Here is a 13,213-nt window from a genome sequence, read left to right as displayed (position 1 = left end):
GAAAGAGAAAAACAAATATCATACATTAACACATATACATGGAATCTAGAAAAAATGTTCCTGATGAACATATTTGGAGGGCCGGAATAGAGATGCAGACAGAGAACAGACTTGTGGAAAGAGTGCAAGCAGAGTGTGGGGCTGACTGACAGAGCAGTGTTGAAACATGCATTGCCATGTTTCACACAGACGGCTAATGGGGAGCTGCTGTGTAACACAGGAAGCTCAGCCAGTGCTCTGTGACAGTCCAGAGGAGAGTGATGAGGGTGAGGCCCGCAAGGCAGGGAACATGTGTATACTTAACGGCTGATTCACAGTGATGTACGGCAGAGACCAACACACCTTTGTAAAGCAATTATCCTCTAATTAAAAATTTTTACAAAAGGAGAGGATATATATGTATACTTATAGCTGATTCATGTTGTTGAACAGCAGAAACGCACACAACATTGTAATTATCCTCCAATTAAAAAAATTATCACCAAAAAAGGGACAAATATCAACAGAATCCTTAAACTTGTGTTCTATGAAGTAAGTTTATAAATTACATATCACATGAGCAAAACTTCTTGAACTGATAATAGTTGAAAAATTAAAATTCTCTTCATCAGTTTGTTCCAAAAAAGAGTATTCTTTTGGCTGACAGTTTTCTGTTTCAACTTCCATCCAGGGTTTTGTGTTTTTATACAGGAGAAAACTGATGAGAATAAGCTTGAATAAAAATTGGAACATTTGCTGACATGGAAAAATTTAAATGTCTAATACGTTACTTCCAGAGAAGGCAATGGCACCCCACTCCAGTACTCTTGCCTGGAAAATCCCATGGACAGAGCCTGGTAGGCTGCCCTCTATGGGGTCGCACAGTCGGACACAACTGAAGCGACTTAGCAGCAGCAGCAGCAGCAGCAATATGTTACTTTAGATCAACTCATACGACTGAGATTAGGTTCTGCCCTTCTCTCTGAGAACTTGAAACAAATTTAGCAGAAATAAAAGATAAATAAACAGTTGCTTTCAAATAGTCTTACATGGTGCATTCACAGGTTCATGAAATAAAATAGGCAAATGTAAATATTAAGATGAAAATATTGTCTATGTACACCTGTGGCGGATTCATGTCAATGTATAGCAAAACCATTACAGCCTTGTAAAGTAATTAGCCTCCAATTAAAATAAATAAATTTATATTAATAAAAAGAGAAAATATTGTCTAAAATCCAGGTTGTTCTTTTCTTTAGGAGTTAAACGTAACATGGATGTAGAGAGCAGACATGTGGACATGGGTGGGAAGAAGGGAATGGTGGGATGAACCAGGAGATTAGGTTTGACATTTATACACTACCACGTGTAAAACAGCTAGCTAGTGGGAACCTGCTGTATAGCACAGGGAGCTCAGCTCGGTGCTTTGTGATGACCTAGAGGGGTAGGATGAAGGGGGAGGGAGGTCCACGTGGGAGGGGATATATGTATACATACAGCTGATTCACTTCATTGTACAGCAGAGACTAACAGTGTAAACCAATTATACTCCAAAAAAAGTCAAACATAAGTTTATCACATAACTCAGCAAGTTTACTCATATATTTCTACTCAAGATACATGAAAATATAGGTAGAAAGATATGTATGCAAATATTCATATTAGTATTATTCATAATAGTTAAAAATGTAAAATAACCCAAATGTATATCAACTGATGAATGGACAAATAAAACATGATCTCCATACAACAGGCTATTATTCAGCAAGAAAGAGAAATGAAGTACAGATACATGCTATAACGTGGAAGAATTTCAAAAACATTATGCTCGGTGAAAGAAGCCACATACCAAAGAGGGGTATTATACGATTCCAGCTATAAGAAATGTTGAGAAAATAAAATCTACAAAGACAGAAAGCAAATTAATGTTTGCTGAAGACTGGAAGTGAGAAAGGAGAGTGATCACAAATGGGTAAGATAGATTTTTCTGGAGTGTCAGAAATGTTCTAAAATTGGATTATGGTGATGGTCACATGACTGAACAAATATACTAAAAATCACTTAACTGTACACTTAAAACAAGTGAACTTTATGGTATGTCAATTTATATCTCAACAGAGCCATTAAAAAAAATCTAGTGAGGTGCATAATATAATATGAACAGATTTTCAGTGTATAACTCAGTGAATTTTAACATATGTATACACCCATGTAACCAGCACCCAGAGAAAGACACAAAACTTTTTTAGCATTCCAGAAAGTTTCCTTGTACCCTTTTCTAATCATAAGGCATCAACTTCCTCCACAAGAGTGGTTACCACTAATTTGCTGTATATCACCTTGACTCATTTTGTCCACAGTGAAATTTCAATGTTTCTTTTGCTCAACATAACATCTGTAAGATTTATCTGAATTGAAGCTGATATCAGTAGTTCATTCTTTTTTTATTGCTGTGGAGCCCTCTTGGGCTTCCCTGATACCTCAGTTAGTAAAGAATCCGCCTGCAATGCAGGAGACCCCGATTCGATTCCTGGGTTGGGAAGATCCCCTGGAGAAGGGAAAGGCTACCCACTCCAGTATTCTGACCTGAAGAATTCCATGGACTGTGTAGTCCATGGGGTCACAAAGAGTTGGACACAACTGAGTGACTTTCACTTTCATTCCACTGTATAAATATTCCACAATTTGTAAGTTCTTCTGTTAAAGAACATTTTGGTTGTTTCCAGTTTGGGGGTATTATGAATAAACATGTAATGAACATTATTTTAGATGTCTGTGACAGACATATGCACTTGTTTTTGTGGGTACACAACTAAGAGTAGAAATGCTGATTCAAGGAGGAAGCAAATGTTTAGCTTGGGTACAAACTGCCTTAAAATTTCCGAAACTGTTTAGACAAATGTCCAGCCCTACCAACAATGTCTAGAAGTTCCAGCTGTCCCACCTCCTCACCAACAGTTGGTATTGTCAATCTTTCTAACTTTAGCCATTGTGCTAAAATTACATTGTGTACACAGTGTGTAGGAGTATCCTGGCATGGCTCTAATTTGCATCTCCTTAATTAAGAATGAAACTGAGCACATTTGCATATACTTTCTGACCATCTGGTTACCTTCTCTGATGAAGTGCCTGATCAAGAATTACTTCTTAATGCCACTAGGAAAAAAAACTTAAAAAAAAAAAAAAGATGAGGTATAAAATACAAAGAATAATAATTATAGCAATAGTTGAATAAAATAATTTAGTGTTAATTACTCAAATTATGCTTTCAAAAGTTGGGAAATATGAAGCTGGAATAAAACATGAAAAAATATAAGAATATTAAATTCTTTGTCTAAAATAATAAAAAAAAAGAACTGTGTCCATTTTTAACAGGTTATCTTTTTCTTATTGCTTTACAGAAGTGCTTTCTTCTAAATACAAATCCTTTATCAGATATATGTACTGCAAACATTGTTCCCCAATCTGTGGCTTGCATTTTCTCTCTCCTGATGATGCTTTGATACACAGAGGTGTATAATTTTAATGAAGTCCAATTTATCATTATTTTCCTTCATACTGTTTTTTATGTTCTGTTTAAGAAACTGTTTGCCTATGCCAAGGTCATGAAGATAATCTCCTACGATCTCTCCTAGAAGCTTTATTGTACTACCTTTCCCAGTTGAGTGATCATTAATTAATTTTTGTATATGGGGATCATAGCTCATTTATTTCCCATAAAGATACCCACTTGATACAGTACTGTTTATTGATAAGACTATCTTTTCCCATAGATTGCAATGGCATATTGCACCATTAGTCGATGACTGTATCGTACATGAGTCTGTTTTTGGTCTCTCCTGTGTTCCATTTTCTCGTTTTATCCTTGGCAAATGCTACTTTAGACTTAATTATGGAACCTTGATAGTAATCTTGAACTAGGGAATATTTGAATACACAATTTGTTATAGAATTCTGTGAGCTGTTCTTTTAAGAAAGACAAATGCCACAAATTTTACTATTTCAGGTTTTACCTGTCATCATATCTCTATTTTGAAGAAGATAATTTTTTTTAAATCAGCAAGATGAAACCCTGAATATTTTTCACCACAAAAGGCTTACAAACTCTACAGGATCTCTTACGTTAACTGCAGATAGCTGTTGAAGCCCAGAATGAAAACGGCTTACCTGAGTAAGATAAAGAGTGTCTTTGAACCTGCGTAGTTGATCTGTACTGTTTGGGAGCTTGAAGTGAAGTTCAATCTGGTGAAGCATTTCATTGTTACCGTTAATCAAATGTTGCCGATGAAGTGCAAAGCTGCTTCTGTAAGACCAGTCCTCTTCAGAGGAAACCTTTTGAGTAAAGAATAAGAGATTCAAACTGGGAAGTTAGAGGAGTGAAACTACCCTTTTCTGAATTCCTGGCAAACTTGGAAAATGATACACACTGGAAAAGAGCTCTGGGACCAACCTCACATTTAGGCATCATATTTGTTATTAGTGCAAGACTAGCCTTATTCTCGGAGAAGGCAATGGAACCCCACTCCAGTGTTCTTGCCTGGAGAATCCCAGGGACGGCGGAGCCTGGTGGACTGCAGTCCATGGGATCTCGAAGAGTCGGACACGACTGAGCGACTTCACTTTCACTTTTCACTTTCATGCATTGGAGAAGGAAATGGCAGCCCACTCCAGTATTCTTGCCTGGAGAATCCCAGAGACGGTGGAGCCTGGTGGGTTTCCATCTATGGGGTCGCACAGAGTCGGACACGACTGAAGCGACTTAGCAGCAGCAGCAGCAGCCTTATTCTATTTGGTATTTCTATCAAAAGGCTTCTCTCATCAAAACATGTTTGCTTTTTTTAGAATATTCATTATGCACATTTTAAAATGTCATCTCATCAAAGCATAGAAACTGTCAAAACTGAATAATAAACTGAAAATAACATTCTTTTAAAACTGTCAATTCTTTAACAATAATAAAATATCACCAGTGTACCTTTTACAGAAAAAAAAGCAATAGTTCTGGCTTCCAGGCCTGTGATTTAATGAACTGTTAGCATGTGACAAAGATGTAAGACAACTGCTGGCTACATCTGAAAATATCAGAGTTTAATTTTAATCCAAGCTACACAGAGACTGAAAAAACATGTTCTGCTCCACCCTGAAAAAACCCTGAAAATTAGAAAACTTAATAATCCCTGTTTATAAAATGACTTATAATTCCCAGTGATCATGCAATGCATAGACCAATCCACTTAAAAAGGAAAAAGGTATTCCTTAGGAATTTATTTATACCAAAATACATGCAATATACATTGGCCATACTTAAGAAGGGTGTCTTTCCAAATTGAATTAATTTTTGGAAAATGTTACCACCAGACAGAATACTAATTACTATTACTTATTTGAGACAGAGGTATTAGTATTTACAGTCATCCTGTACACATTTGAGATGCACAAGACTTTACCAGCAATAGCTTTTCCTTCTTTCTATATTTCCTTCTTTTCAAAGTCGGAAATTTCTCCAGGCCTTTCAGCCCTCTGACTGCTAATAATCTGAATATATTCCATAATCATAAATCTGATCTGTTATGTGGGAAGCTTTCTACCTTCTGGTAGCTATGCTTTGAAATTCTTGTAAATTTCAGCTGTAATGATGCTACAACCAGAAAACAAGCCTTTATTGTCTCAGTTTCTGTGGGTCAGGAATCCGGGCTCAGATTAGCACGGTGCTTCTGCCTCTCCCAGAGGCTGCCTTCATCTCGAGGCTCCACTGGGATGGAGGTGGGGAATACTGCCTGAAGGACTGATTGATCTATCTGACTGATATTCTAAAGTTCTGAGCACATGGTAGATAAGTAGTTACTTATTCAGTGAATATCCAGAGTAGCGGTTCTCAATCCTAGATGCACATCAGAACCCTAGGAGAGTTAAAATAAGGAAAGAAAAGCTCACACGACACCTTAGAACAAGTGAATCCAAGTTTGGGGAGGTACAGTCCAGGCGAGAAAAACATCTGAGAGTGATTCTACTGTATATTCAGGGTCTACATCTAGGGCAAAAGTGTCAGATAAGGCTCTGATTGCTTTCAAAATATTAACTCACTTAATCATCATAACAACCCTATGACTAAGTACTATTATCACCCTGTTTTACAGAATGAGAAAACCAGGCATGGAAAGATAAAGTTACTTGCCCAGAATCCAAAGCTAGTTAGTGTAGTCTAGCTCCAACTTTCTTTTAAACCATATAGCTAGCGTTGACTTTGGAGAAGGCGATGGCACCCCACTCCAGTACTCTCGCCTGGAGAATCCCATGGACAGAGGACCTGGTGGGCTGCAGTCCATGGGGTCGCTAAGAGTTGGATACGACTGAGCGACTTCACTTTCACTTTTCACTTTCATGCATTGGAGAAGGAAATGGCAACCCACTCCAGTGTTCCTGCTTGGAGAATCCCAGGGACAGGGGAGCCTAGTGGGCTGGCGTCTATGGGGTCGCACAGAGTCAGACACGACGCAGCGTTGACTATACGAATAGTAACAATAGCTTACATTTTAAGAGCTCATCACTATGTATCAAGAACTGTGCTGTATTTCAGTGTATTAATTTAGTGTTTATACACAATCATATGGCACACATGCATATCTGAATGTGCACACACACAAAAAACAAATGCTCCTTGAAGTATCTACTACTATTAACCCCAATTTACAGATGAGAACATTGAAATTCAAAAAGAATGAATGATCTGTTCAAGGCAATACAGCTAGTGTTGCTGCTGCTGCTGCTAAGTCGCTTCAGTCATGTCCAACTCTGTGCGACCCCAGAGACGGCAACCCACCAGGCTTCCCCGTCCCTGGGATTCTCCAAGCAAGAACACTGGAGTGTATAGAAGTTCTAATATACAAATGCTGATCAGTTTATTACAAAACCCAGGATTAGATCTGATAGAGTGCCTGAAGAACTATGGATGGAGGTTTGTAACACTGTATAGGAGGCCATGATCAAAACCATTCCCAAGAAAAAGAAATGCAAAAAAGGTAAAATGGTTGTCTGAGGAGGCCTTAGAAATAGCTGAGAAAAGAAGAGAAGTGAAAGGCAAAGGTGAAAAGGAAAGATACCTCCATCTGAATGCAGAGTTCCAAAGAACAGTGAGGAGAGATAAGATAGCCTTCCTAAGTGATCAATGTAAACAGAGGAAAAAATAGACTAGAAAAGACTAGAGATCTCTTCAAGAAAATTAGAGATACCAAGGGAACATTTCATGCAAGTTCAGTTCAGTCACTCAGTCATGGCCAACTCTTTGCAAACCCACGGACTGCAGCACAGCAGGCCTCCCTGTCCATCACCAACTCCCGGAGCTTGCTCAGACTCATGCCCATCGAGTCAGTGATGCCATCCAACCACCTCATCCTCTGTCATCCCCTTCTCCTTCTGCATTCAATCTTTCCCAGCATCAGGGTCTTTCCCAATGAGTCAGTTCTTCGCATCAGGTGGCCAAAGTATTGGAGTTTCAGCATCAGTCCTTCCAATGAATATTCAGGACTGATTTCCTTTAGGATGGACTGATTTGAGGACAGAGGATGAGATGGTTGGATGGCATCATCAACTCGATGGACATGAGTTTGAGTAAGCTCCAGGAATTGGTAATGGACAGGGAAGCCCAGTGTGCTGCAGGCCATGGGGTCGCAAAGACTGGACACGACTGAGTGACTGAACTGATCTGATCTCCTTCCGGTCCAAGGGATTCTCAAGAGTCTTCTCCAATACGACAGTTCAAAAGCATCAATTCTTCAGTGCTCAGCTTCCTTCATAGTCCAACTCTCACACGCATACATGACTACTGGAAAAACCATAGCTTTGACTAGATGGACCTTTGTTGACAGAGTAATGTCTCTGCTTTGTAATAGGCTATCTAGGTTGGTCATAGCTTTTCTTCCAAGGAGCAAGCATCTTTTAATTTCATGGCTGCAATCACCATCTGCAGTGATTTTGGAGCCCCCAAAATAAGGTCTCTCACTGTTTCCATTGTTTCCCCATCTATTTGCCATGAATTGATGAGACTTGATGCCATGATCTTAGTTTTCTGAATGTTGAGTTTTAAACCAACTTTTTCACTTTCCTCTTTCACTTTCATCAAGAGGCTCTTTAGTTCTTCTTCACTTTCTGCCATAAGGGTGGTGTCATCTGCGTATCTGAAGTTACTGATATTTCTCCCAGCAATCTTGATTCCATCTTGTGCTTCATCCAGCCTGGCACTTCACATGATGTATTCTGCATATAAGCTAAATAAGCAGGATGACAATATACAGCCTTGACGTACTCCTTTCCTAATTTGGAACCAGTCTGTTGTTTCATGTCCAGTTTTAACTGTTACTTCTTGACCTGCGTACAGGTTTTTCAGGAGGCAGATAAGGTGGTCTGGTATTCCCGTCTCTTTCAGAATTTTTCACAGTCCATTGTGATCTACACAGAGGCTTTGGTGTAGTCAATAAAGCAGAAGTAGACGTTTTTCTGGAACTCTTGCTTTTTCGATGATTCAGTGGAAGTTGGCAGTTTGATCTCTGGTTCCTCTGCCTTTTCTAAATCCAGCTTGAACATCTGGAAATTCATGGTTCACATACTGTGGAAGCCTGGCTTGGAGAATTTTGAGCATTACTTTGCTAGCATGTGAGATGAGTGCAATTGGGTGGTAGTTTGAACATTGTTTGGCATTGCCCTTCTTTGAGATTGTAATGAAAACTGACCTTTTCCAGTCCTGTGGCCACTACTGAGTTTTTCAAATTTGCTGACATATTGAGTACAGCACTTTCACAGAATCAAATTTTTTCATGCAAAGATGGGCACAATAAAGGACAGAAATGGTATGGACCTAACAGAAGCAGACGATATTAAGAAGAGATGGCAAGAATACACATAAGAAGTATATAAAAAAGATCTTAATGACCCAGATAACCACAATGGTGTGATGACTCACCTAGAGACAGACATCTTGGAGTGAGAAGTCAAATGGGCCTTAGGAAGCATCACTACAAACAAGCTAGTGGAGGTGATGGAATTCCAACTATTTCAAACATGGAAACTTACATTACCATGGGGTGGGGGAGGGGGGACAATGGTGGGACTGCTGAGAACAGCTGTCACTCGGACTTCACTGCCTTGTAAGGCATCGTGGCTGTGTTCCCCAGTCCCCTGGCGTCTCAGAATGCCTCCCTTCACTTCAACAAACTTAGAGTGGCCAAAAAGAACTATGACCTGAGGATCCTGGAGCAAGCCAGATCCCAATAAATGGAAAAGAGAAGGGACCAGCATGGCAGGGGCCGGGGCAAGGTGGAGGGGATCGAGGGGCCCTGTCAGACCACAGACAGAGGCAGCAAGTAAGATAAGGTCCACAGACAGACGCTGAACTGGAGCCTAAGACGGTGGGGATGAAGATGGAAACAGACACTCACACCGGCACTGGACTCTTTCTCACTCCCCTGCCAAGGGTCCCTCCTTTTCCCTGGTTGGCCCATGTCTGCTTCCCTCTCTTTCCTATCCTCTTCTATCATTTTTTATCTCCTCTCTCACCATGAAATTAATTCATATTTTTTGGTCAGGTAGAATTGGGAGGGTCCCATACTCCCCCATTCTCCTATTTCCCTTATCATTCCAAGCTCCCTTTTCTTTTTTGGTCTTTATAAATATATTTATATGGACAGAATTAAGAAAAATTGATTTCCCCTCTCACCCCATCTTGTCTCCCCAAACCCCACAGAGTTTAAACTTGGGCCTCCATCCACACCCCCAGAACACTGTATATTGTTTGAGGTTTGTGCCGCAGTAACAGACACAGTAGTGAGTTGCACATACAGATGTTTGCTGGGTGTATTCACTGTAACTTTTTTATTTAATCTGATTTTTTGTTTGTTGGGAGGTTCTTTGGGGGGCAATTGCTTTTGTTTTTAAATATAAAAAAAATTCTGTCGCTGGGAAAATAAAAAGGAATGCTACAACATAATAACATCAGACAAAGGTTTATTTACTCATTTCTCTTACTGTAGCAAACTATCCAGTTCTGAGTATCCATAAATAATAAAAACAGTTGTAGGACATATAGAAAGTAGTAAGTGAAAGTAATTTTCATGTATTTCACATAACAAATCAGGCTTAAGTAATCACTGGCTTCCCACTGAATTTTTAAATGCTCTTGAAAGAATGTAAACAAAAGCAATATGGAAAAGTTATAATCCACAAAATGATGACTATAACAGTTTAGTGCCCCAAAAGTTAAGGATAAAAAGTTCTTCCCTATTATCTTCTTCCTAAACTTCTGTTTAAACAAGAAATAGATTTCATTTGACTTTCAGAACCACGGTGAGGAAGTGACATATGCCCATAGTCTACAATTCTGAATCCCTGGGAAATCAAAGATGGCTTACCTTTTCTAATGTACTGAAGGAAGGCCAGGACTGATATCCATACTCAGATACAAATCGAGCTTTGGGGAAAGTTCTCCAATTCCAGCAGTCAGTCACATAATCATAAAAATGTACGTCCCCATAATTCAGGTCATAGGGGTTTGGAGAGAGCCAACCTTCTGCAATGGTTTTGGCCCCATTTGTAGGACTGGATGTGATAAAAGGACGAGTCTGGTCTCCCTGAATTCAGAAATAAAATGGTTTAAGAGATAATATTTTCACCCAGGAAAGTACAGATCACTTACTTCTTTAAAAGTATCATCAGGTCCCAGAAATGCCAAGTTGTCATTTAGTCAAGTAGCTAATAGAAAAATGATAGAGCCACCTACATTCTTCACATTTGACAGCCACCAGCACATTTCTGCTGTTTGCCAATCCTTCATATCTCTTTTTTACTTTAATTTAGCTGCACAGAGTCTTAGTTGTGGTATTCAGGCTCTAATTCTCTGATCAGGCATTGAATCCAGGCCTCCCTCAAGCTCAGCGTCTTAACCACTGGACCACCAAGAAGTCGCTCTTCATATCTTTTCATAATGCTGCTGCTGCTGCTAAGTCGCTCGCTTCAGTCGTGTCTGACTCTGTGCGACCCCATGGACTGCAGCCCACCAGGCTCCTCCGTCCATGGGAGTTTCCAGGCAAGAACACTGGAGTGGGTTGCCATTTCCTTCTCCAATGCAGGAAAGTGAAAAGTGAAAGTGAAGTCGCTCAGTCGTGTCTGACTCTGTGCGACCCCCATGGACTGCAGCCCACCAGGCTCCTCCGTCCATGGGAGTTTCCAGGCAAGAACACTGGAGTGGGTTGCCATTTCCTTCTCCAATGCAGGAAAGTGAAAAGTGAAAGTGAAGTCGCTCAGTCATGTCTGACTATTAGCGAGCCCATGGACTGCAGCCCACCAGGCTCCTCCGTCCATGGGAGTTTCCAGGCAAGAACACTGGAGTGGGTTGACATTGCCTTCTCCGTTTCATAATGAATCATAGCTTATACCTCACAGCTGCTGTTCCTAATCTTTTCCAATCATGTCTTACCTACACTTGACCTTCCCCCATCATGGGTAGTATACAGTCTGGTACAGAATTCTGGCCTAGTGACATTTTGAGCCTAATAAGTTTTTGTTTTGTGTATGTATGCTGTGAGTGGGGGAGGTTTTATATCAATACACTCTATGATGTTGAGCAGCATACCTGACCTCTACCTACTAGACACCAGTAATACCTAACCCCCACTCCCCTCAAAAAATTCTACAGACATTGCCAAATGTTCTCCTGTATCTTGGGAACAAAATCACTTCGACTTGAGAAACAAAGGTCTAATGGTTTAGAATGGGCTATGGATCGTTTCTTGGCCTTTTGGCTATAATTAAGTGTAGAATGGGATATGGAATCAGAGGAACATGAGTTTAAATCTCAAATTAGAATCATATTGTTTTGGGACAGGTCTAAGCCTCAGTTGTCTTATCTGTAAAATGGGGATAATAAATAGTACTTCTGTCATTGGGCTATTGTGGAATGGTAAAAAAAAAAAAAAAAAAGGAAATGTGTGGAAGAGATGGCTCAGGGTCCACTGAAATTCATATTTCCATTTCTGTAATTTGGAGCTGCCTGTAGGATGTGGCTTCTTAACCTATTCGAAGTCTGTGAGACTACATTCTCGTTGTCTTCCCCAGTTCACAGGCAAAGGCCTAGGAGATGGTGGAGATGGAAGGAGTCTGGGTCTCGAAAAACAGGAGAGCTGCCTGCCCATTAGAAATAGCCATTCTGTAGTGTTACTCAGTAAAAAAGAAACTTTTACTACATAAACCACTAAAACGCTGCAGTTTGTTACAGCAGCCAGGATATAATTATTTAATCCAGTACCTAGCGCTCAAAATGTTTTAATTATTATCTCACTTAATGAACTGACTTCCTATTTCATTGACAAGAATCATTCATTTAGCAAGTCTCTCTCAAGTGTTCACTGCGAGTCAGGCATTTTTCAGCAAGAACGAGAGAGAGAATCTATGGCAATGTCAAGTATTAATGCATCAAATCTCTGCTGAGCATTTACCATGCACCAGGTATGCAGTTTTTGCTATATACTGGAGGTTCAGCAAGGAACAAGGCAGACATGCTGACTGCCCTCTTAAAAGTGTAGACTGAGGGGGGCGGTCCTAAGACGGTGGGGGAATAGGACAGGGAGACCACTTTCTCCCCCACAAATTCTTTGAAAGATCATTTGAACGCTGAGAAAATTCCATAAAACAACTTCTGAATGCTGGTGGAGGACACCAGGCACCCAGAAAGGCAGCCCATTGTCTTCAAAAGGAGATAGGACAAAGTTTCTAAACACCAGGGAACCCTCTCACCAGTAGGTTTGTGGGGAGTTTTAGAACCTCAGAGGGCAACATAACCAAGAGGAAAAAAACAAATAAATAAAACCCACAGATTCCGCACCTAACCACAACTCCCAGTGGAGAAGCCCAGACGCTCGCATCCGCCACCAGCAAGTGGGGGCTGAACAGGGAGGCACGGGCTGCATTGCTTAGCCTAAGGACTGGGCCTGAATGCCCTGAGGACAATCTGAGGGAGCTAACATGAGACAGCAACCCAAACTGTGGGATAGCCAGAGAGAAAGAGAGAAAAAAGACAAAGAGAGAGAGAGAACTTTCCCGTAAAAAGCTCTAACCTAAGGCACTTCCCAGAGAAGGCAATGGCATCCCACTCCAGTACTCTTGCCTGGAAAGTCCCATGGACGGAGGAGCCTGGTAGGCTGCAGTCCATGGGATCGCGAAGAGTAGGACACGACTGAGCGACTTCCCT

The 13,213-nt window shown here is 40.4% G+C and overlaps 1 protein-coding gene across 2 annotated transcripts in view; it reads right to left on the bottom strand.

Moving 5' to 3' along the window:
- MANBA (mannosidase beta) overlaps nucleotides 1–13,213 on the bottom strand; it is a 127,382-nt gene that overhangs the window by 31,371 nt on the left and 82,798 nt on the right. For both annotated transcript variants that reach the window (XM_061419512.1, XM_061419513.1), the window contains exons 12-13: nucleotides 10,380–10,598; nucleotides 4,147–4,311 (exon numbers count right to left, since the gene is read on the bottom strand). In XM_061419512.1, coding sequence (XP_061275496.1) covers nucleotides 4,147–4,311; nucleotides 10,380–10,598 — 384 coding nt within the window. The remainder of the gene's footprint in view (nucleotides 1–4,146; nucleotides 4,312–10,379; nucleotides 10,599–13,213) is intronic.

The sequence above is a fragment of the Bos javanicus genome, chromosome 6 (genome assembly GCF_032452875.1).
Source record: "Bos javanicus breed banteng chromosome 6, ARS-OSU_banteng_1.0, whole genome shotgun sequence".
Classification (NCBI taxonomy): Eukaryota; Metazoa; Chordata; class Mammalia; order Artiodactyla; family Bovidae; genus Bos; species Bos javanicus.
The sequence above is the reverse complement of the archived record's forward strand: the minus strand, read 5'-3'. Positions and strand labels throughout refer to the sequence as shown.